Source organism: Gavia stellata, chromosome 25 (assembly GCF_030936135.1).
Source record: "Gavia stellata isolate bGavSte3 chromosome 25, bGavSte3.hap2, whole genome shotgun sequence".
NCBI lineage: Eukaryota > Metazoa > Chordata > Aves > Gaviiformes > Gaviidae > Gavia > Gavia stellata.
In genome coordinates this window covers 8,199,420-8,225,008 of record NC_082618.1, presented here as the reverse complement: position 1 = coordinate 8,225,008, position 25,589 = coordinate 8,199,420, and the positions used below count along the sequence as shown (strand labels likewise).

At 39.4% G+C, this 25,589-nt stretch overlaps 1 protein-coding gene across 3 annotated transcripts in view; it reads right to left on the bottom strand.

The window, feature by feature from the left end:
• Nucleotides 1–25,409, bottom strand: part of GOSR1 (golgi SNAP receptor complex member 1) — a 31,728-nt gene extending 6,319 nt beyond the window's left edge. Inside the window, exons 1-8 of one of the 3 annotated variants that reach the window (XM_059829160.1) lie at nt 25,375–25,409; nt 25,282–25,298; nt 24,765–24,873; nt 22,946–23,033; nt 22,614–22,721; nt 21,347–21,438; nt 20,901–20,975; nt 4,949–4,978 (exon numbers count right to left, since the gene is read on the bottom strand). In XM_059829160.1, coding sequence (XP_059685143.1) covers nt 4,949–4,978; nt 20,901–20,975; nt 21,347–21,438; nt 22,614–22,721; nt 22,946–23,033; nt 24,765–24,873; nt 25,282–25,298; nt 25,375–25,409 — 554 coding nt within the window. Of the gene's footprint in view, nt 1–4,948; nt 4,979–20,900; nt 20,976–21,346; nt 21,439–22,613; nt 22,722–22,945; nt 23,034–24,758; nt 24,874–25,281; nt 25,299–25,374 lie in introns of all 3 variants that reach the window. The other 2 variants (XM_059829159.1, XM_059829161.1) reach the window with 2 other exon arrangements.
• Nucleotides 25,410–25,589: the final 180 nt, after the last annotated feature.

The window sequence follows — 25,589 nt, the reverse complement described above, 5'->3', positions numbered from 1 at the left end:
CACTCCTGAATTAAGCCACATGTTTTCATAAGATGCATACAATGATTCATTAAGGCATCCATTAATTTACAGAAGTGAAAACACAAGATGATTGCCAGGATATAAAATGTTCCTGAGACACTTTCAAAATGCCTTTGGAAATAATTATTACAGATTATCATGGAACACAAGGTTCCTGCTTTAACATCTGAGGAGTGAAACTGTCCATTTCGTACAAAAAGGCAGGATGTAACTGTTTAAGTTTACATATTACAAGACTGGAACCATCTTCATTTCTTTTACCCAGGATTTTGAAAAATTTAGCTCAATGGGCTAGGTTTTACTGAAGAGCTCTGAAGAAAAAAATAATCATAGTCATTACCATTTTTAATATGATATGGTCTAGTAATGAAATGTAATTATGATATCCATGAACAAGAGCGTAACTGGATTCTAGCTACCATTAACAAGTCAAATTTTAAGTAAAGAGCACAGTTCTTTACGTATAATTTGATCACTCAAAACGTGAGCTGGTTTACCTAAGCCTTTGTATCTGTAAATGAGACTATTAAATTTAAGCACTACCAGAAAACACACAGCTCCTGGGGACTAGTCCACTGATTGGTCTTGTACAGTCTTCAGTATTGCAGCTTCCTCATATCCTCCATTAGACAGTTTTGGTTTCATTCCCACCCCTAACATACGCTCATTGACTTCCTGTTGCCATTTCTCCACTGACAAATGCTTTTTAAAAAAAATTAATCATATTCTTCCCATTCATAATATTGGCTCCATTTAGTTACTTGACACCATAATCTCCCCAGATCAAGAATACCTTTTTCTTACGTTGTGAAACCTCTACACAACATTTACGATAAAAGATTAGATGCTTCTTACTGGAATCAAGATGACCCTGATTTAACGTTCCATTTGGAAACCGGCACAAACTATTCTTGGTGCTGCACTAGCTTGAACGACTACAGTTGGGTGTAAACGAAGTTTCTAAAACCAGATGGTATTCTGCTCTCTAATATTAAAGCACTGCTGAAGCACAACATTAAAGACTGCTGCACTATTGGAGAAATCTCTTCTAGGCAAGCCCGAGGTCACAGCCACAAAGAGGCCACCCATCTCTTCCAGAAATCAGCAGGACTACCTCAAAATTCCTGTGCTTGCAGCCGTTTCTCCTCAAAATTTCCCTTACATTTCAAGTTCGTCCTTGAATGTTCGGTAGTGGCGCAGGTATGCAAGCAACCAAATTTCTCTTCAAAACTAGAACAACTAGAATTTGTACAAGGTTTGCAGTTTTCACTGGCATGAAAAAGTACAGAGTAATAAACATTTCCAGCCATTATCACAGTCAAACTAGACTAACATGCAGAGATACACTTTTAATACTGCCTGACTTGGAAGCAAAGTGTTTTTACCTAGACAAATGTTCAAGCTGCTGGGTGCCTTCACCCCATACAGCAGCCACATACATACAGCATATTATCAAGTAAAACGTACCAAAAAGTCAACTCCTTGCTTCATCCATTGAGACAGCTCAGTCAAATCTACACTGATGAAGAACTAAAACAAAGCTCTAAAGGAACAAGACATGTTTTTAAAAATCAAATAATTCACGTATTACTGGAACTTCTGCTTCATTTTGTACTCCATGAATCATACTTGCTCATTTAAATTCATTACAACGTCTATGATTAAGGGAATGGACTCTGTGACTCTGCATAGAAATGCAAGCTCTAGTTTGAAATTGGTAAAAATTCTGATTGTATCACTTATTCTTTGCATATACATACGTACACATATATTCGTATCTATAAAAATACACGTGTATATATATGCACACACAGAGAGTCTTTCAAACTACTTTAAAGATTGTTGTGTCTTTTGATGAAGCCCAAGATGAAAACAAAAGGAACATTTCCCCAAAAATGCAGGTGATTTTCCCTAGACACTCTGGGAAGGCTCTTTTGAAAAGAGCTAAGACTGAAAATCTAATTCATGCCTTTCCATTCTGTAAAGTCAAGATTCAGTGCAAGTGATTTTTTCCCTTTTATTAAATCCTAATTATTACCTACAGAAATACCCCAAATATATAAGGAAATGATTTTTTTTTAAAACTTAAACCTATGGTTTTGGTCTGGCTTCAGAGTGAAAGTGGAGTAGTCCAATCTGTTAATATACAAACACTGAAAAATCAGCCTGAATCAGGCCTCAGAAACAGTATTACAACAAAATCCTAAGAACTTATCACACCGTACATGCAAAACTATAAAAAAAATTCCAACTGAGCCAACCTAAAAATACAAGTTGTTGGAAAACAAGAAATAAATCATTTGCTATTTTGGAGAAGTGATAACGTTTGAAAATGAAAACCCGAGAACACCAAACATATTAAGCAAAATCTATGCTTATATTTAAATCTGGCCAACAGAAGTGAACACTGTTCCAAAAGAACTGCAGTACAAAGTATCACATCCCACTCGTTTCTGGAAAGAAATATGCTGCAGTAAGAACCCATGTCACGTAATTCATTTAAAAATTGATTAAAAGTTTAGTACTAACAAAACATCTGGAACGACAGCCCTGCTCATCGCTTTAGTTACTGATTCATTTCAGCTTAGGTGCCCATATATTCTCTTGCACGTATGTTTGCTCCCATGGAGGAACCACACACAGAAGAGTCAGGCTCTGCACTTCTTTGGTCTCTTCTCTACGGAACGTCAGAGCCAGGGTTCCACAATTAGTGCTGACTGTAGCAACGGGGTCACTGGTGTGCAGCCGGTCAACAAAAGCCTCTGCACACACAGAAAAATGCTTTCCAGTGCTTAGAATCACTGCTTAATAACAACCCCTAAAAAAAAATATGTTATTTCTTAACTTCCTGAATTACACCCAAATAATGAGTAATGAACTACAGCAGATGTAAACCTTGAAGACAGAGCAGTATTAGTAGCCAGAATAAGCTAATTACATCTCACTTCACTGAAGGAATCTGCATTCAAACAGCTTCCCCTGCACAATTCCCTCTTTTACTTGGTTTACAATAGATAAAGCAATTGTTAATCAGAAATTGGGTAAATTTCTATCTGGTAAATTCACTTCAAGTGCAGGAGGGTTTACCACCAATTAATATCAAACCCGAACACTTGCAATTACTGGGAATAACAGGAAAAAGAGTGAAACAAAAAATTCACCCTGGTTTCAACAGTGTCGAAACTGAATTAAGATGATATAAATGAAATCACATTTCATGCTCAATGTCATTACCAAAACAAACTCTCTTTCTACAAAAAGAAATGTAGAACATTTTTGGCAACAACTACAACAAGAAGTTCATTTACTACAGATAATAAATGGTGCAACAAGGACTCCTGAAATCCAGCCTCTTAAAAAAAAAATCAATCTAAAAAAATCATTTATTAAGAGAAGGAATGCTTTCAGTAAACAGCACCACAGAGCTCTGAACCAAGCCGTGCGGTAGGGATTATTGCGTGAGAAGCAGTCACTGTGGAGATAGCTGATTTGTAATCAACCACAGGACTGCAGCTCATGCAAATGAAACTCAAAGCAGTTTTAAACCAGCCAGGACACCTACTGATGACACCATGGAGCTTCTGAGTAGGCTCAAAACCGATGGAGGAACCTGGGTGAGTGTTCAGCTAGCTGCCCTGTTCTGAGCTCCAGTCTGCCACAGCTACGCTCCCCTGCACAGGTAAATCGACACAGAGGTTCACTTATCACACGTACTTGTACTCTCCGCTTCTCTGATGACACATAATCAAGAGGCTAGATGAAGAGCTCAAATGATAAAATACGAGTCATTTTGCAGGATATTAAGCTTAATAAATCACCATATGCTGTTTAATGCTCTAGTTACTGGAGTGGCAGCGAATAAGAGATTCAACAAATGTTGAGCACTTTTACGAGGTGGAAAAGTAGGGCTAGAAGCATGGCAATAAAGGAGAGGATTTTTAATCAGGAAAGGACTAGAACCCCAAGTAAAACAAATACTCACAATAACTGCGCCAAGTTTGGCAAATGTCTTTATGAGGCCGTGGTGAGATTATATCCACATTTTCAGACATTATTATACTGACCGCTTCTGGTTCATCACTGCACATTAATGTGGTTTAACACATTCCTCCACCACATTAATTATACCGAGCCCACTGTATGCACTTAAGCTAGCCAGCCCTTAATGGACATAGAGCCTTGCTGCACCTCTAATTACTCTTCTTGATCACTTATGCCAGTACATGCATTATCTGAAAGCATATCTTACTTTCTTTCTTCCTTTTTTTTTGAAAAGCAATAATCTAAAATTTAAAACCATTAAGTTAGGCACTCTGAATTATTGGTTTGCAAAATCCCAGAGTTCAATGGAAGATTGGGAAGGGCACAGATGATAAAATTTATGATGCTACGGTTCTAGAATTTCTAGATCAGTTGAGTGATACCTTCTCTAAGTATTCGAACCACATAAAAACCCAGAAGGTAAGTAACTGTAAAACAGCAATAACCTCTCAAGCCCTTGTGGTAAAAGCCCTTACCTAAATCAGCTGCATACTAGGGTGCTGTATACATTGAAGGATTACAGAAAATCATGTTGTGGAAGACTGTCACTATGAGAAGAAACAGCTTGACTACTGGAATAGCCCTCAACAGCTCAACCTGAGATTCACTCTGCTCTATCATTCCCTTTGTTTCTGTAGGGACTATTCACCTTTGAACAGACACCTGAATTTTCTAAACTAGGATGAATAAAATATTTAAGCAACACCATTATGTCAATATTGAATAGGGGAGAAAAAAAAACCCACCACCATTTCATTGTAATACTGCCTATGAGTTGCAAACAATGCAGTTATTGTATAAACAAAATGACTGATATCTTTGGACACAATTCAATATAAACACTGATTGTACAGAAAATAATGAAAATTAGTAAGTTCATTCCTACCTTATTGTTTCTTCTATCAGTCGATCTGAGCTGAAAGCCAAAAGAAAAAAAAACAAAGTTAAAAAAGGAACAAGCACTAAGTATTATTTTAGATTATTAAATCAAAGATATCCATAATATAATCCTTAACAGATTTGCCTTTAGAATGTCTTATTTCAGGATGTTGTCACTTTTTGCTACTACACAGATTTGGTATATGTGAGAGTCTTTGGAGAAGATGCATGTAGTGTCCTCTAGAGCAGCATTTCCTAACTGTATGCAAGAGCAGATGCTCAGAACACACAAAATACCGAGAAGACAGAAAAAGGGGAATGGGCTCCGTGACTCATCGCTAATTAATGTTAACTGAGCCTGATGTGCACCAGGAGCCCAGGACAGTTGGAAAGGAGTATTAGAGAAAGAAGTACCTATTTTTTTTTTCTCTTTAATCCTGGTCATTCCTGTCCACCCACTCAAAAAAAGCAATTAAAAATAAAAGCTGAGGCTTGGTTCCAGGTAATAACATCTTAAAACACTACTCCAGAGCTAGTTTACCAAACACTGTTTTATGGTGGTTAATGAGGCAAGTTCTTTCTATAGTAGTACCAGTTGGATGAGAATTAACTGATGCTTATGGGAAACAGAATACACGCCATCTGTAAGAGAAAGATGTTGATAACCCGTGCTCCTTCCCCTTCGCTGCCACACATTAATCGCATTTCTATGTAGCATCACTGGGAAAAGGACAGCCTGAAATACAGCACCACAGAGAGAACATTTAATTTAAAAATGGATGTGCGAGATTAAGATGACAAACAAGATCCTCAGAAGACTTGAGCTATTTCTCTTTTTCTGTACTCAACTTGTTATAGACAGGTTTTTAATCGCTGTTTTACAGCCAATTAGGTTTTTCTGGGATTTCATATCTTGTTACAGCAATCAATATCTCAAATGTAACACTGACATAGAATAGGTGACTGCATCCCCGCTTCCCATACTGCGGCAACAATGATGCATCCCTACAATTGCTCCGTTTACCCCACAGATTTACGCAAACTCTTGTAGAGTAACTGAAAAAAATGTTTGCAGTTTAAGAAGGAAATCAATCTGACAGAAGTTATGTTGTACTGCATATTGCTTCCAGTATTGAAGCAGAATTTATTGTTGCCAAACTAAAAGGATTAAAAGACACTGAAAGGGCATGACCGTCTTCATCTTCCCTCCTCCTTGCGTTTTGCCATCTCGGGAAGGGAAGGTATCAACAGCCTCCGGCGCAGCACAGTTCTGCCTCTGACTCAGCCAGAGCTGCCCGATTTGGAACTTTTCTTCTACCCACAGGAATTCTGGAGATCCCCCACACCTCCAGCTGGAGGCACAGCGAAGGAGCACGTTGTGCAGCGAGCGCACGCGTGTGTAAACTGCTCGGGGGGGGGGAGATGCTAACAGAACGTCCTTATTTGTCTGTGAAGAGGAGTGAAAACATGAAGGTTGCTATTTCAGTCTAGTCCATGGCTTGAAATATGGAGACAGCACACAGAGCACTAAAAATATTTTGCCCGATTTTAAGTTGAGAGGGACTCAACTGGGGCAGCAAACACTGAAAACACTAGAACTGGAATGCTTCTTTCTGCTCCCAAAACAAAGCCACACTCCAAAGATTCACATCAGTTGCAAGTACATTGGTTTAATCAAATAAAACCATTTTCATTCACTGTGTGGTATTTATTACCACTGGCACAGAGAAGTAAAACACCATGGTTATGTACACAAAGTGATGTAAGCAGCCTCAAGTCTCACAGCATCTGATAGTGCCCCCAAGGCAAGCAGAAGAGAAAAGCAATGCATTAAAGATTTCTGTAATCACTGAATCTCAAAGATACAAAATTCAGCTGAGAATGTGCCTTTTATACATAGTCTCTAACAGACAAGTGTATTATGTGAGCAGTGCACAGTAAGAATAAACTGCGAAACCAGTCTGAAAAACAAGAATAGTGCACAAGAATGCACCATTTTTAAAAAGGTTTGATTTTTTTTAATTTACTAACAACAAAAAGATACCAGGAGCCTAGCTGGAAATAAGTTACACCTACAAAAATTCTGTGGAACAAAAATGAAGGGCAACAAAGCTGGTGAGGGGTCTGGAGCACAAGCCTGATGAGGAGCGGCTGAGGGAGCTGGGGTTGTTCAGTCTGGAGAAGAGGAGGCTGAGGGGAGACCTCATCGCTCTCTACAACTACCTGAAAGGGGGTTGTGGGGAGGTGGTCCTGCTCTCTTCTCCCAAGTGACTAATAATAGGACAAGAAGAAATGGCCTCAAGCTGCGCCAGGGGAGGTTCAGGCTGGATATTAGGAAAAATTTCTTTCCTGAGAGAGTGGTGAAGCAGTGGAAGAGGCTGCTCAGGGAGGTGGTGGAGTCACCATCACTGGAGGTGTTCAAGGAACGTGTGGACGTGGCATTGTGGGACATGGTTTAGTGGGCATGGTGGGGTTGGTTGATGGTTGGGCTTGATGATCTTACAGGTCTTTTCCAACCGTAGTGATTCTGTGAAAACATTGCTAGAACAGTCCTACTTAAAAAAAAAACCACCCTACCCTAGAAAAATCATCACCAGCATCACCAACTCTTTATCCATTTAACTGATGAAATTGTAGCATTTTCGTGTTGATGAACTGAAGACAACAGGGAAGTTGAACACATTCAGAGACCTTAAGTAAACTAGGATGTTCTCCAGGGTTTTCAGAGCACAAAAATTAGGCTTGCCAGTTTGCAGCACAGACACTAATTGCTTTTTAAGTTAAGAGAAAGCTGTAGTTAGGCAGTTTTATTACTTAATCAGAGACATAAACACAAAAAATATTTAAAAGCTTCAGATTCAATTATATTATACTGCATTATTTTTTATATATGTATGTATACATACATATAAAAATAAACCCTGGAAAAGTAGCTACCTATAGAATGATAACAAGCAGAAGTTAATAAAAATGTCTAAGCCCAGTAATAAACAGTTCTCAATACAACAAACACAGACATTAGATGCAAATGCCAACACAAGGCATTTAACAGGCACCTGAAGTCACAAGATCAAAGTTTCTCAACTTACGGTGAGGTCATCCCAGCTATTTAAAAGGATGAGATGCATATGAATTTTCTTCAGAATGACTGATGCATAGGCAAGGGCAGATTGAACTAACTCTTACAGTCTTAAATAAATAGCTGGGAAGCATACACATTCACCAAACACAACTTCCAGTGTGTTCTTCCCACCCCAAGGAGCATCATCTTTTAACAGCCCTGAGAGGATTTCCAATAACTTCTGTACTTGCAAGTCTCCAGCAGGTGAACAAACTCCAGCAGAAAATGGCAATGACATTCACTGCAATTTTGGTAAAGGCAGTGTGAGAGGGAACGTTTTATGGTAAAAATCTGTGCATCGGAATCACTCAGAGCTCTATTAAGTTTAGTGCTTCCTGCAAAAGTTCACTTTAAGCAGATGCTAGAGGCTTTTCTAAGGGCAGTAACATGCACTCATACAGCATCTCTTAAAGTCTTTCAAAATTCTTGGCAGATGTGGATTGTAACGTACACTTAGTGATACCCAAACAGAAGCAAGCAAGTGTTTCATCATTTTACAGTTCATAACCATAGAAAATAACAGTCAGATTTAAGGAACATCAGGAACACGAAGTACAACAGCATCCAGAGTCCCAAGGGAAGTTTGCAGATATCTGATTATTAATAACCTGGTTTACACAAATAGAAGTTCTTCTGACAATTATGAATAATGCTCATTTCAACTGTTTGACAGAATAAAAAATAATATTGAAAGAGGTAATTTTGCTAAACTTACACATTCAAAACACTACAGAAAGAGGGTCTTAAAAAAATAAAAATCTCTTGACTTTGTTGTTCTGCTTTCCTAGCAAAGACAACAAATCCAGTAGACATTACCTTATCAGCATCCAAGCAAGCAAACGGTGGTTCTGGGCAATATTATTCTGATTTGCTATCTGTTTCAATAAGCTATACATTTCCACCTGCCGAGACAGATGGCACTTTGACAAAGCCATTTAAAAATACTATACGAAAGAAATGCTGAAAGATGCTGAGGCAATCACCTGCTGTCATAAGTGGCACAAATCCAACACCAGCAGTCATGCATAATCAGGCCTCCGTGCAACTGCTGTCTTCAGAAAAGGTTGTGCAGTTTGTCATTTAAATATGCAGACAGGTAAATTAATCCAAAGGAAAAATTAAGTGAAATATGCGTCTAGGATAGAAAAGAAGCCTGCCCATCACATCAAGCTTTTACAACTAGAGAAAGCATTTTATGTTCTTTGGTTTTTTTAAAGCAAATCTCTATGCCAGCAGTTAAAATTCAGCAATATAAATGATTACTTAAGTGAGGACTGGGCTTCTCCCATATCCATAGATTTTGCTGCTGACCTGCTAGCTGGATACCCAATACAAGCACTTGTCAGAGAAACAAAGATAGAGCAGGAAGACCCATCTGCACACAACTCATTTCACAATGCACTTTAAACCCTTCAGATGAAATTAAGGGCAATATTATCATAAAGAATAAGTTAAAAGGATTAGGGAAAATCCCTGTAGAATAAACGAATATAGCACTTGATAACTATTTTGTTACTTTCATAAAGAATAATTACAGAAATAAGAATTTTACTTTGTTCTTTCTCTAACCACAAGATATATCACTAGTCTCAGCTCTCTCAAACTGCCTGCACTAAATCTTTCGTATTTTTACAGTCCTGGATCACGAGGCAATGCGGAGCTTCCAGGAATGCAAATATTACAAAACATACTTGATACCCTAATACAAATATACAGATTACGATGAAGCAAATCAGACATACAGTCAGTTATTTCCATCATAATAATCGTTCCTAACTCACAAGTGAAAAAAACCACTGTGCACACACAAAAAAAACCCAGCTGCAACTCATTTTTTCTGCTTGCCATCAACGTACTTTATCACCTAAAATATTCAGATGATCATTAAGCGCTTTAAAAACTTAAGTAGAAGAATGTAAAACAGAACACTTTTTTTTCCCCCCTGTGATAGATAACAAACAAGATATTCCAGGTTTTATAAGACTTGTCTCAAGCTTGATTCAATTTAGTGTCAAAGAAAGACTGCATTCCACTGGAGCCGCTTAGCTAGTTTGGACAGTCTCCTACAGTTGCTAACGAAGACAAGAATTGGTGTAGAAGCCTACTCATTGACTGAGACTCAACACAAGAGCACAGCGAGACAAACATACCTAGGGTATATGACGCCCAAAGAGAGAAAATTTCTAACAGAGGACTTTGCTGACAACACAAAATTTGCTCTGTGTTTTTACGGAAAAGCAGAAGTAGCACCTGCTAGGAATGCACAACATGCAACAGCACAGGGAGGAAAAGGAATATATTTGTCTACAAAGCATACATCTTACATTTCCAGCACAAGAAGAGGTAGCTGGCCAAAAACAAAGACGTGAGGTTAAATGGCTATTTTCAGAGAGGAACAGTTTGCCCACAGAAACCATTCTGAGAGCAGAGAAAGGTTCAAATACCGACGCAAACGGCTCTCTTTTGTGGGTTCCCTTTACATATTAATTAAAGCATAAATCTGGATGTTAAGGAGATACAATGTTTTCACGCTTTCTGTTGCAGTAGGCAAAATGAAATAAGAGCTTACAACAATAAAACATAAAAACCAGCACAAACATGAGCATTAAGTCAATGAATAGATTTGCTCCAGAAGAACAATATGTTAACAACATCACACCTACAAACTCTAAACACGTAAGTAAGCTTATTTCTGCAGATCATTGTACTGGAGCGTCTGACGCTCAGTAATCACTTTCAGTAAGAATGAAGAATAGTTGCAAAATTGGAAAAGAAAAAAGCACAATAGCACAACATCACGTTGCTTTTAATCAATGCAAGCAATTTGTTAAATCTAGAATGAAAGGCACTGGAACATAATCCATTGCTCTAAGCAGGAGTTAACCAATATTATCTGGTGCTGAATTTCTTTCCAGATGGTTCACATGTACCTTACATATAAGGGAAAAAACCATGCAAAAGGCATGCTCTTCACTGTATGGAAGAATCTGCCCAAGCATTTCCAGGAAAATAAACTGGTGAAACCTACTCCCTCCAATCTGAAATCCTCACAAAATCCTCACGAAATCCACACAAAACTCACTAAAAATTGGACTCCTAGCTACATCACTAACTAAGCATCTCCCCAGCTTATCAATTCCGGCAATCTGAACTTAAGCTAACATAACTACTTTCTTTGCAGCTAACATCTGTAAACATGTCTACATATGCACCATAACCAATAAAAAGATTGGTTGTTCTACCTCAGTTTAAAGAACAATTTAATGGATGCAAGCACATAAGGGGGGGATCCTTTCCAAAGGGTACAGCCTGCACCTCCACTGAACTCCATGGACTTGTCTGGGAATTATCAGCAGAGTGAAAGAAATGTTTCTGTAAAAAGAGGAGTTAGCCAAGAAAGCTCTTTGGCACACAGAAAGACTACTGGGGAGAGTGTCTGATGTTTGAAAGTCCCAAGAGGGTGAGCAATAGCAATACTTCTTCCTTTAAAGCTAATCTATAAGGAAATAAGAGCCTTCTCAATAATCTGCAGTATATAGTTTACCCAAAGAACGCAGTTAAAAAAAACTCAAAATGAAAACAGCTCCTATTGTCTAAATGAAGTGCAGCAGCTGGTTGCCTGTTAGTAAGCATCAAACCAATGCCAGGACGGCACCAACAGCCACATAATGAGGTTTCTAGAGGCTCTCTATTCATGGTTGTGAAAGTTCCTGGATAGATTGACCCTTCCATATAATTGCTCCGTATTACCCATAGGAACAAAGTTAAATGAACTGAGAAGGGCAAGCCTTACTGTAAGTCATTATCAGTAACCACAACTGTCAGAACAATTCCAGTAACTTACTAATGGACTATATCGGCATTTCCTCAAATTTTACATGCTGCATGCAGAACTAGCATTCAGTGGGAGTACTGTTTTCACTATTTCCTCTGGTTTAAAACATATCATTTAGTTTATACCTTTAACTAAAGAGAAAAACCCTCAAAACCAAGCAACACAGCCTTCGATATCCAACATTAATCTGACAAAAAATGAGCTCTACCAAGATAACCTGGCATTACCGAATTGTTGGGCACACACAGACAAGATAGATGCACAACTTACAAGGAACACAAGCTGTTTATAATCTGTACTGCAACAAAAAAGATTGTGCTACTTTTCTAGCTCAGTGGTTTTTGACTAAAGCTCGACAAAGCTAAAAAATTTGTTCTACTGCTCACACACTCCTAAGTAACCAAGAAAAGAGAATACAAGGCAGAATGTCTTCCAGAAAAGCCCCGTAAGAGCTTTGTAATTAATATATTTTTAATTTCCAGTGAAGCTAACACAGAAATGAAGTGAGAGTTATCCCTGGGATGACAACCCAATTTTAATTTAGTACAAAACCCTAAAATATGCATCAATAGAAATGTATTCTGCTTCCTAACTGCATTTTCACCTCCCATGGTTTTGAGGGTTTGTTTGGTAGATGTAGAAAGCTATATGGCTTTCATCCAGGACTTGGCTGAAGTACCTAATGTTAAAACTATCTACCTGCCTGTTTGTTAAGTTTCAGAAAATTATTCTTAAAATTGCATAGTTAGCTATACAATATAATGAACACCTGTGGTTCAGAATGAAAGTGCACACTGCACTTAAACCATCTACAACCCAAATTCAGGATGCAGTTAATTAACAGGTGAAGATCTCAACATTTTTCTTCTGACCCAATTTCACTGCGTTCTCAGGCTTGTCTTTTTATTTAAGACTGAACAAGCTGCATTCTTCCAGAAGTGTGACTATACTCAATATAAACAAGTCTCTCAAGTGAGAGGAAAGCACTCTGCATCTTTCACTTGACAACAGAACTAAGGTCCTTGAAAGGTTGTAAGAAAAATTTTATTATCAGGCTAAAATAGGCATGCTTTAGTGAGAATTTGCGTCTAGTTCTGCTTATCAGCATGGATTTGATAGAAAGGATCCTCAGCAGATGGGAGTTGATGCCTTTTATCAAACCACCGGTAAAGCAACACACTAAGATATCTGCATAGCCTACCATACCGCAGCCAAGACTGATGAGAACCTCATTCTGATGCATTAGTACAGAGGTTCAAATTAAATAAACTCAAGAATGACATTTACACAGCAATATGATAACTTTCCAGAGGTACACTCTGTATTTGAGAAAAATGGAAATAATCACTATTTAACATCAAATGAAATTCAACAGCTTGTTTTTACTGGAGGTTCCTACAGCAAATAACAAGCAAGCACTTCTGACCTTAAAAAAGAAGGAAGTACACAGCCACGCTGACAAAAGATGACACGGCGCATCAGAATAATAAGTGATTCTCATATTCCACAAGACAAATTCTATAAAACTCCACAATTGCTGATTCTGTTAAAAAGATGCACCTACATTTCAGAACCAACCCATGTAAGAAGGATTTCAGTATTTGTCGAAGTCCTAATTTCAATACAGACCTTGGGGTGGGGGGGAAGCTGTCCTAGTTAAGAAACAGTGTTGAAAGGAAAGCTAAAAACAAATAAAACATGCATCACTGACTTGTTTATTTCTGAAACAAACAAGAAACTTCAGAAGCAAATACAGAGCTCTAAAGATTTAAGTGTGGTTTTATATCCCTCCCTCTCCCCAAATCAAGAGCATAGCGTTGTTTCTAAGGTAAAGCCCAGAACCGAGAACCAGAGCCGAGTTTTTGTCACAACGACCCTTTTCCCGTGATATATTCAGGTCATCTTTCACACTGTGTTATAAGGGTTTGTTCTTTAATTTCTGCAGACGTCCAAAACCACCTAGGATAGTTTCTATAGCCTCTTTCCTGGGGGTACATGGAAGTTCATGCATAAACCTTCACATTTTATACAGATGAAAAGCAAACAATGAGTTTGAGGTTCTTAATGCCAACACCTCTGTGACTGCATCCTTTGTCACCTGGATAATTCAATTTTGTAGTGGAAGTTACAAAGGAAGTCCCCAAACTCGGTTTTGTGCATGTGTGTGGTGGGTTTGTTGTTCCCCCCCCCCCCCCTTCTTCAAATACCATTCATTTTAGACATATTGAAGTATAAAAATATCACAACAGACGTCAGAAATTATTGATTACAGTATTTTTTAAAGCAATCCAACTATAAGGATACCATGCAAATAAATCTTCTGAGACGATTATAATCTTTGGTTCAGTGTTCTGGGGTAGGTTTGTTTTTTTAAGTCCTAAATACAGCACAGGAAGATGAAAAGCACTAGTTGATTTTACTCTAATGAAGCTCAAGCTATTTTTAGAGGGAAAACCTCTTTTAAATCCTGAAGTGCTTGGCTGATTTTCACGTCCTTTTATTAAGTTATTTATAAATAATAACGATACCCAGGAGAGCATCTTCCTTCATTGCCTGCAAGCTTTGAATCTCCCCAAATTCTCATTAAACTACTTCAATAACTTGCTCATACAGTCATAATTACAGTCACATAATAAGCAGTGAAGTTTCTTTTCTCCAGAAGACATGAACTGTCTCCCTCATTGAGGAATACTTACTATTAAAACAAGGAAATAGATAAGTTGTGCTCAGTCTGGTGTTGTAGTTAAGTATACGATATGCCCAAGTCTTGTATTAAGTCTGGGACTGTTACAGGGGAAGCCAATCCAGCTACTTATGAAGTGGCCTTGTGTCATTCTGGCATGAATCTTCAAGAGACAGAGGTTCTGCCAGCAGGCTTGGAGATAAACCCCATTCAATTCCATCTATAAGGCTAAAGGAAGGAATCACTGATGCATAACTGCAATTGAGAAAACTGCAGTAATAGGAGACAGCAAAAAGAAAAAACGGAATCGTATTTTGAAACAGGATTACAGTACAAGTCGATATGCATCTTTAAGTTTCCGCAATACTAAAAATCCTCCTTTGTTCAAATCCCTTCCTTGAAAACCATTATATTTGTGCTGCCGCTCAGACAGAGATATAGCCCTACCCAAAAAGTCTATATGATGGATATTCAGCGGTAAGTCAGTCAGTAAGGTAATTACTGCAGTCATCCTGACTAGCTTAGCTGAGGCACTAGCACGTACTTTTAATGCGACATTTTCCCAAACTTCCTTATTCCAGAAATAAAGAAAACAAGTCAAGGGTATGTAACTGCATTTGGGAAAACAGTGACAGACCATTGCCAGAGCTCTTGCAATTAATGGCCAGCAGAGAATCATTTTAACCCAGATTCCTCAGTCTCCCCTTGCACTGTATCTTCCAGTTCAATAGACAAAGTGCTGCAGCCTTCCGTCACTACTGCACAGCAAGTCTGCAGCCACATTACACCGTATTTGGTGATTCTGGGCAAACCAAGGCCATGGATAGAATGTATTGTCCTTTCATAGCAGATCTGTTTTGTTTTTTCATTACTGCTGTAAATCAAACAAAATTGTTATCAAGTGCTGCTTCAGTTAAAATTCATATTAAAATTAAGAGAACGGAGCGACAAGAACACCACATTCTGCTCTGACATGAACAAAAAATAAGTTTAATTTAGAGGCAAGTTTTGCAATTAAAAAAACCCCAACCCTTATTGGGCCTGACTAAAGTGGAGCTCAGCAGTTCTGAGGCTGCAGAGTCGGCAGCCAGCAGGCACCCAGGGAAGACGCTCATCACACTCCTCCCTCCCTGCTGCTTCCCCAACCACCTTGGGAAGGAAAAAGGAATTGGTGAATTAGCTATTTTTTCCTACAGTCTCCTTCCAAGAGAAGATGAAGAAGATGCAGTGCTGAACCACTTGTCAGCTGGAGCAGTTACTGCCCAGGCATCTGCGTGTCCTCCCCCTGCAATTGGAGGCGAGGGAGGGGATGGCAGGGGAGATGACACCAGTTCTCTGGTTTTAATCCAATACTGAAGGTCCACTGAAATCCATAGGAACCTGAGCAGCAACAGCACCGTGAATGGAAACCAGGGCATGCGGAGCAGAGAACAGGGATAACAAAGAGGAAATTACATTAAGGTAGAAAACTGATAGCTTTTCCCCCAAAAGATGAGCACACCTATAACCAAAAACCCTGTAAGGCGTCTCAGCATCTCATTAGGCTGACTTCTCGGTGCAAATCAGTACTGAAGTGAAAATTTATAAGCAACATCAAAGTTTGGAGGAAAAACGGCCAACAAGTCACTCCCTCTGTTAAGATCTGGACTGTATCATGAATAAAGTTTGAAAGCAGTTTCCCGGTGATTATTCTCTACTGAATGTGGCCATTGCTGCCCAAACAACAACAGGAAATTTGAAACAGTTCTGCTCAAAAATTAAATGTAATAGTCATAAAAGTATTTAGTACTCCAGAATACTTCACATATATGAAGTACTGCACAAACATTAATTTATCCTAATCATCTCCATGAATCAGGTATGTATTATTAATAGCACCATTACGCAACTGCTGCAGATTCCCGTTATTTCTTTTGCTCACTTCTCTTATTCCTCTTTTCTCTTTCGCATGCAGAACACATCCCTCTGATTTGTCTGCTCTCCTCCTTTTCTCCTTCCAAGTTTCTCACCCACCTACTCTGGCACCCCTACCCTCTTTGTTCCCAGTGCTAAACATTTTAAGACACACAGGGGTGTTTTGTGGCCTTAGCTAGCCTGAACACTTTGAGCAGGTTCTTCTCATCTACCTGCATGCCTTACACCTGATACTCTTAAGCTGAAAATTTTTTTACTGGATAGACTGATAGCCTGCATAGCAATGCTCACCAGAAACATGCAGCCATCTGACAACGATTAAAACCACAGCTAATGATATCTGCACCAGCACAGGCACCTGCTTCACCACCAGCCGCTCCTTTTGGAAAAGGACAAATGTCTCATTTTTGAGCACTGGAGCTCAGTAATAAAGGAACAGTCATACAGTGGCCCTACAACGGCAGAACAAATCTACTACAGCAAATGCTGGCGACCACTAAGTGATCTAGTTTTCATCTAGTTTCACAAGGAATTCATCATAGGTAATAAAATCTGTAATTTTTATCTAAACCTTGGAAGCCTTCATCAATTTGTACACAAATTCATCAGTATCCCCTGATATGATATCATTCACATACAATGCAAGTACTAACACAAGGGAAATTTTCACTCGCATACACACGCAATATTGCAAATTTAATCAAATACATCAGTCCCTGCTTTGCTGACTTTGACTATAATTCATCAATAACTGCAGAATTTTTCAGGGCAAACACTAAGTTGACAGGACTCTTTCCTCTGAGGCAGCACTTTTCAGAGCAGTTTTTAAAATGCTAAGCTAGATCTATTAATCAAAACTGTTTTCTTTAGATGGAAAACAGTATTACAAGAAAAACGATGACTTGTTTACCTCCCTGGCCAAAAGCATACAAACAGAAAAGATGAGACAAACACCTTTACTGAATGGCACAGACCCAAGAAAACAAGCATTCAAAAATCAACTGCAAACATGACCACGCTAGATTTGGTATTTCCTTAAGCATCTGACATGCCAGAAGATCTGAGGTATTAGGTAAAAATATTAACAGGGCATCAATATTCGACAAGACCTGTCTTCCAGCCTCATTTTAATTAACAAGTGTTAAAATTTTTATTAAAAAATTTAGGCATTATTGGTTTCCTTTCCAGAGGAAGGTAAAACTATCCTTGAATTATGTGTATGGAAATTACGTCGGAAACTGAGTGGCTTAGAAACTTTATGCCTCCTATCCACAGTCCGTAAAATTTCTAGACAAATCTCCTTTCCCAGTAAAACTCAGAATCAGCTGATTTATAAAATTAATTGAACCAGCAGCGAAGCTTTCAGTTGAATAGAGAAGAACACAATATGCTTTCTCTAACCCTCCCAGAACTGGGGTGCGGGAGCGCAGAGCCCCGCATGCCCCCAGCCCGAGGGCTGCCCCGGCAGCACCGTGATCCTAACGTGAAAGCGCACAACACCCTTGTGCCAGCAGCTCTGACACAGCAGCCAGCCCCACCCAGGGAAAGTGAATCCAAATGGATGCACGATCCTCACGTCTTAATGGATAGCAGTTTTATGTATTAGAGGCATAGCAAGGGTTTGCACAGCGCTTCAGCTGTTGTCATTCCCTTGGTGCTTAATATACGTTGCATCCTTTTACTCAGCAAAATTTTGTACTCACAGATCTTTTATTTCCCCTCCTTTTTTACCATTACCTACATATGTAAAATGAAGACACACAGATTCTCCTTCATTATTCTTCCAAAAGAAATGATGTTCAAAATGTGACAGAAAAATAAAAAGGCAGATTTAAGCAAAAAGCAGAGGTCCAGCTTCTCTCCAAAGTCCCTCCCAGAGAAGAGCTTTCTGGCTCTCCTCCTCTTACTCCCAAGTGAGATACCACCACAAACAATACCTCTCAGGGCTGCCAGCAAGCTTTTTAAAGAGCATTCACGGAAAACGCCACCAAGAGTAAACTCAAGTTTCCGCTTATCCTGTCTCACATGGTAGTGCATAAAGAAAGGCTGACAGCCGAGTCTGGTACTCTGCAGTAGGGTAATAGCTCATACGTTCTCCATTATCAGATCATGGAATAAATATGTAATAAGTTAAAGTACTTAATATCATAAATTAAGCAGGCTCAAGACCAAGTGAATGCTCCAATATTTGATATGAATATATCATTCCTGTGGCATTATTTCATAACTTTGCAGCATATAATAATACAGTTGCAAAGTTTATGTTCCTATCTCTGTTCTTCAAGCTCTTTTCATAGCTTTCACTAAAAATATGTTTGAATTTTTACTATTGTGTCTTTGTGACAATGTATATATATTCATCATGTAGTTCTGTCAATTAATCTAGCACCATGATTTACTGCACTGCACGTATTCAGCATCAAGACTCACACAAAGCTCATCAGCTTATCCTAGGAGCATATTTGGTGTAATCTGCCAGCTCCTGGTGATTTCTTGGGACCTTTTGCTAGCTTTTACAGCTTTTTGGCATTAATAGCTCATTGACTACTTTCTCTGAAGACAAGTATGTTGGAAGCTCTTTAATAATTTCCTCTGCCAGTATCTCTTTCTGAGCTTACTGATTCTCAATTCAAAAGTTTTGAACATCCTGCAAGCTTTGATTTCTCGCCAAGGTTGTCTTCTGCTTCTACACTGGATTTCTTCATACACCTTACAGTTATCTCCACCTTGCAGTAGTATTCCATGATTAGTTTTGGCCCTGTTTCCTACAAATGCCCAACTCATACTTATTTCTTGTTTTCTTTTTCTCAGTGTCGTGTTTTTGGGTTTTTTTAAGTCTTGACATTTTCAAATAATCACCTAGAATATGGTTTAACTGCTTCTGAAACTGCCTTATTTAATTCTATTTTTCATGCATTTTTATCCTAAAAACATGTTTAAAGAGATCAAAGTAATCAATGCCCCAACAAATGCTAGGCTCAAATTCTTAAGACATCTGCCAGATAACGTTTACAAAATGGTTTAAGTTTTCCTCTCTTCATTGTTTCAAACTTTTCAAAATAGTGCACTCAGAGGAATGTCAGTTTCTTAGAAGTATATTTTACAACTCCAGAAACATTTTATTTGTAACCTTCTTTAACAAAATGCCAAATGTATAAAAGTATTTACCACCCCTCCAACAAAAAAAAAAAACCAAAGCGAAACAAAAAACCCCAAACACAACATCTAGAAAGAATCAGGTTTACTCAGATTAACTGACATTGATTCTTCAAAGTACAACATTTCAGATAATATTCACCTCCACAATATTAAGACTGGGGTTTTTTTTCCTGGAAACTTTACATTTCCTGATCATTCATTTCTAATAAAAAATTCAACCTAACAGAACTCATAATTCAAGCTTTAAATAAATCAATTTCTAAGTTTTAAAGGTATTAAACAAAGTTGAGGATAAAGTGGTGGTAAGCCACAAACAAAAAATTTGGGTTTAATTTCCTGTAAAAGCTTTTTGTGCAGTTATGGCTAGAAGTTTAAGTTATCTTTAAGAAAGCACATCTGAGAAAGCCACAGGTAATTTTTTATTTATTTTTTTTAAAATGAAAGCCTGCCCTCTTGTGTAAGACTGAGGTTTAACATGACTACAGTCAAGAACACAGGCAAGAAGATCAGTGCTACTTCTTGACTACCTAGAAAACATGAACCTTCCAGCACTCTTTTACCAGAGTGTGCTGCTTTTGCTGAATGGGGAACACACAAAGCAGCTACTCATAATCTAACGCCCTCTCTGCAACAAGAATAAAAAGAAAGTGCTTCCTATATTGCTTGTTATGTTGGCCAATAAACCAGAGTCAATTTGCAAATATTTAAGTGCGCAGGTAATTTTGGAATTCGTGTCTTCCATGTACCTTTTGTACACCTTCAGCAGAGACAAAAGGAAAAAAAGGTTCTTCTCTGCCTAACACTGACAAATAAAGGAGAAGAAAAGGAAGAACAGCTAAATCATTGGGACTTTGTTTTGGTTTTTAACCCTTATCCCAGTTAGTATACTATGAAGGCATCTACTTCCTTAAGAGAGGAGGTCAAGCACGAAGTCACAAGTGACTTGCGAAAGCCCACTGAAGACAATGTACAAATGTCACTTAATGCTGACAAGATCCTAAAGTCAAAATCACTGAAAACTAGCATGACTACTACCTACTACATGCATTTCACAGTCAGCATGAGCAATAAATGTTTATCCAGCTACATAAGTAGCAGCACTGTCACAGAATACATGGAGCAAGGCATGCATCATGGGCAATAGCTACAAAAGGACAAAGCTTTCACCCATACTTGAAATTAAGAATGCTTCATCCCCCAGAGAAGTCAGACACCGCCAAAAGAAGTAAAAAACAAGTAACACCTACTTTCGAAGGTGTTCGTGTTCCTTCAGGAATAGTTCTGTTCTTCTGTTATTGACTCCAGACCCGCTTTTATATGATCTAAAATGTAAAAAATAGTAAGAATTGAAAAACATTGTTTCCAGAGGTTTTTCATTAGACACTATTAACTGATTTACATACCCATCACTCTGAAGTGACCAAATAGAAAAGTTCCAGCCATTTTTAATGGGATTTGGCATAGCTTAATAGTTTTACTTTAAAAACGTGAATTCCTTTTCAGTTAAAAAAACCCAAACCAAAACAGAATCTTATCATAACCTTAATAAAAGTCATCAATTCAAGTAACTTTTTTTGCTTTGTTCAGAGCACAGAAAAATAAGCTACGCCAAGTATTCTCCTACATGAGGGTTTCCACCTTCTTCCTCTGAGGACAGTCCCATGCCATCGCTGTAACAAACAATACGACTTACTCGATATCTTTTCGTACTGATCCCAACAGATTCTCCCTTTCTCGTATTGCCAAGAAGTTTGCTTTGGTTTTGTGGAATTCATGCGTATAATCCTGTAATAAAACAGTGATTCCAAAATTAGGATCCTGAGATCAATTTAACAACACAATATACTCAAGTTAAGATCCAACCATCTTTTAAAATGTTAACTGTTCTCTAATACAAAGTGCAAGACCAACTTATGAAATTAACATAAAAAACGCTTGCAAGTTACTGCAAAGTATTTTTAAAACTCACTGCTCTTGCAGTACTTGCTAACTTTTGATAGCTACAGCTAAGGTCATAGAGGAAAACCCACTGTAATTCCTTCTCCCAATTTCATGTATCTTCACCTTTCTGATGAATTATCATTTTGTGTTGGAATTTCCCATTACTGGTTGAATCAGAAGCCCAATAAAACCTGCTTATTTGCTGTGGTGAAGATATTCTTGGGTTTATTTTGTTGTTACACCGATGGAAAAAAAGTCTTTTCTGGACAGTGAAGATGACTTTTGATGGTTTGTTTTGGTTTTTTTTTTTAATGTTCAAGTTGCAATTTTACATTTGAAAACATGTCAGGCAGCTAATACTTCTCTAAAACTAATTTAACTGGCAACTGGTGTCCACCAAAACCATTGTAAACATTCAGCACTATTTTTCATAGAAATGCTACAGCTTTTACAAAACACCATGCTTTTTACATTGTGTATTGCAGATTCAAAAGAGAAATCAAACTGTATATGACCAGCCAAACAAAACATGCACTTTTAGCATTACTGTGCCATGAAAACATCACCAGTTTGAAACATGGTTGATTTATAACCCTAATTAGTAGCTTTAGCCATCACATTTCCTTCAACTCCCTTTAGCAGTTTAAATGGTTTTACAATCATATTTTCTCAAGTGTGATGTTCCGTCTCATATTGCTATGTGACAGACCACACAGACAAGGTAATTCATTACAGTACCCTTCCCCTTATGCTATATAAAAGACACCTACATAAGATGGCATACTTCACCGTTCTTTCTTAGCTAGGTGCTAGTCACCAATATGAGATAAAAAAAAAAATCCTCTTTTTTCAACTCAGAGTTCACTGATTGGGGTGCTCGGAGGGAAGAAAAGTGAGATGGGATTGGTGGCATTTAAATCTTCTGGTAAGACATTCAAGCATGTTGTGATATCAGCACTGCTAATAATTATTCCAAACAAAGAAACAAAATAAAAGCAAGATAGACGTCCGTTTGTTACCTGTAATATGTCTCTATGACGCTGTAACGTATGCATCAGTGCAGCATTCAGGGATGGGACTCCTGCGCTATTTGTGTATTCTGCCATTTTGTCATTTATTCCAGTAAGCTAGAGGAAGGAAAAAAAAAACCAACAAACCCAAAAACATGAAATGGCTTATTCTTGTAAGAAAGTTACAATGCATAAGTTGAAGGAGCTAGTTCTAACGACAGACACATACCTTCAGAAACACTTGTCTAATACCCACGCTAGTATTTCCCAGCATTCATCACAGAAACCTGTACTGCAATATCTCCTAGATGCTGAAGTAAAACCACAGTAACCTGAGTTACCTTTCCCAGAAGTTGTTCAATCTCCACAGCCATGGTCTCAAACATTCTGTCCTGGCTTGATCCATTTAAGAGAGGAGTTGTGTCAGAGCTAAGGAAAAAGAGGAGAAGCAGTTACGAAAAAGTACATCATCTTTTCACGAATGCCAGAAATAAAGAAACACTAGTGTTAGGTGTTGGCAAGCTCCACTACCCAGGTTTCCTAGAGGGATAAATTAAGCTTAGAAAAATTACATTTTCTTATCATACATGCCTTTACCTCTTATCTGAACTAATGACACAGCATCACCTGGGGAAAATATAACCTCTCCTTGGAAGATATGCCTGACACCAAACACTTGTCTACTACCAGCACGTGTCTAGTACCATTGCCCTTCTCTCCCCAACTTTTAAGCTTGATTTATTTATTTATTGGGAGGAGGGAGCACTGCACTATTAATATGTTATACCAGCTACATAATTACACCTTAATAATACAGTGTTAGGACGACCCACTTAAGCAGTCCAATTAAGCAGTCAGTGTTCTACAAAGCAATACAACCCACACAACTTATCACAATTAAAGTTTCATACAGTACACCTTCCCTATATGCTTTTTAAGATAAACTAAAACCACAATGAAAAGTCATATCTAAGCAAAAGAACAGAAGCGCAACACAGGGTATGCCAACCTGCAGAAGTATGACAACTAATACCTTTCAGAGACTATTTATTGCTTTGGTAATCTACCATAACTAGAGTAAGAGAAGTAAGATTTGCATAGGACAGCAAAAATAACTAAAACCATGAGATTACATGGCAAGTAACAGCACAGAGCCAGAAACAAGAGAGACTAGGACTCTGATTCAAGAGTAACACGATCATTCTTGAGGCTCTCTCAGGCTTCCAGAACCAGAAATTCATGGAAAGGTTCAAAACAGATTCAATCATCAAAACAAACAAACAAATAAATAAAAATACCAACAGACATACATGCAGTAGTCACACTCACAACTGATACACAGTGTTGGGACCCACAGTTAATAAGCAAAGAAGGGCAGTTTTTAAAGGTTGCGCATAGGGACGGAAAAGTTGATAGTGCTGTGGAACTGCAGGGAAGACCTCAACTCTGGCCCATAAGCTGAAAGGCTTGAGAAATTTTCACATTAATTCTTCAGTCAAACATGAATCTGCCTAAATCAAACAAACTATTCATATATATACACATGTATGTATTTATCTGATTCATATATATATAAACATATATACAGCTCTCGCTATTACTACTCATCTTAAGAGAAAGCCAGAAAGAAACAGCTACCCCTCCTGAAGAGAGGGCTAGTCCCCTGCGCAACCTTGGACCAGTCACAGCTGCTCGGCGCTCCGCTTCCCTTATCATTAAAACAGGGATTACAAATACCACACTGGCCCACCTAGGAGCTGTAAGGCTAAATTCCCCTAATACTGCAGTCCCTGAAAACCTCCTGCTAGTTTAATGGAAGAAAAACTAGAAAATAAGTCGAGGTAGCATGCATTAAAAAGCCGTATCGCTAGTTCACACGCTAACCCCACAGTTACAAACTGAGGTTTAAATTCAGCTTCCCCTAGTGACATATATGCTCTCACGACGCACCACTGCAGCTCATACACCTTTCTGATTCACGTCCCAGTACCACTCAATATCGCACCAAGACCAACACCAGCATCACAACATCAAGAAGCGATGAAATGAGCTTCTTAAGCATAAAAGCCACTGGTGGGACCAGCATTCAGCAAATTATAAAAATGAACGAAGAACCACAAGCAGCATTTAAAACATAAAGAAATGGGCTAGTACCTATACCTGTCGCGCCTTCCGTCTCGGGTGCTGCTGTAGCTGGTGCAGAGTTTGCTGAAGGAGACCAGCTTCAGGTCCAGCTCGTTCTCCAGCTGCCTCGCCTGCTTCCTGAGATCTGCACAGGGCGGCCGGGAGTGGGGGAGAAGTCACAAACCCGCACGGTGACCCCACGCCTTTGGGTGACGCGTTTTCACGAGGTGTTTTCAAGCGGAGCTGGCGCAGACCGCTCGGGAGCCCCAGAGGGGAACCCCACAGAGAAGGGGGGCCCGACAAAGCGAGGCCCTCACTGAAGGGGGGGCACCCCACGCCGAAAGGCGGGGGGGGGGGCGCGGCTTAACACTCACCGGTCCTGTCCCACACAAGCAGGAGGGTCCGGCGCGGGGTGCTGCCCCCCTCCCCGCGGGCCCCCTCCCCGCCGCGGGGCTCAGCCGGGCACCGCCGCCTCATGGCTGAAAGGCCGACGGGGCCACCGCAGCCTCCGAGCGCGGGCGGCGCCGGCCCCCCGGAGGCGAGCACAGGGGACCCAGCGGCACTTTCGCCCTGCCCGGACCGGGCTGTGCCCCAGGAGGGCCCCGCGGCGCGCAGCCGCCCCGTCCCCGCCACCCTCAGGCCCCACTCGCCTTCCCAGTAGTTGCTGCTCCCCGCCGCCATCTTTGTTGTCCAACGTCAGCCGCGGCCCAACGAGACCGCGCCGCCGAGAAGGGCGGACCAGAGCGTCTTCCTAGAAGCGCGGCGCCCGACGGGACGGGCGGGCCTCCCGCTGCAGCGCCCCCTAGCGGCTGGGCGGTGCCTCGCCCCGGCGGCCCCCACCCTGCAGCGCCGAGCACCGGG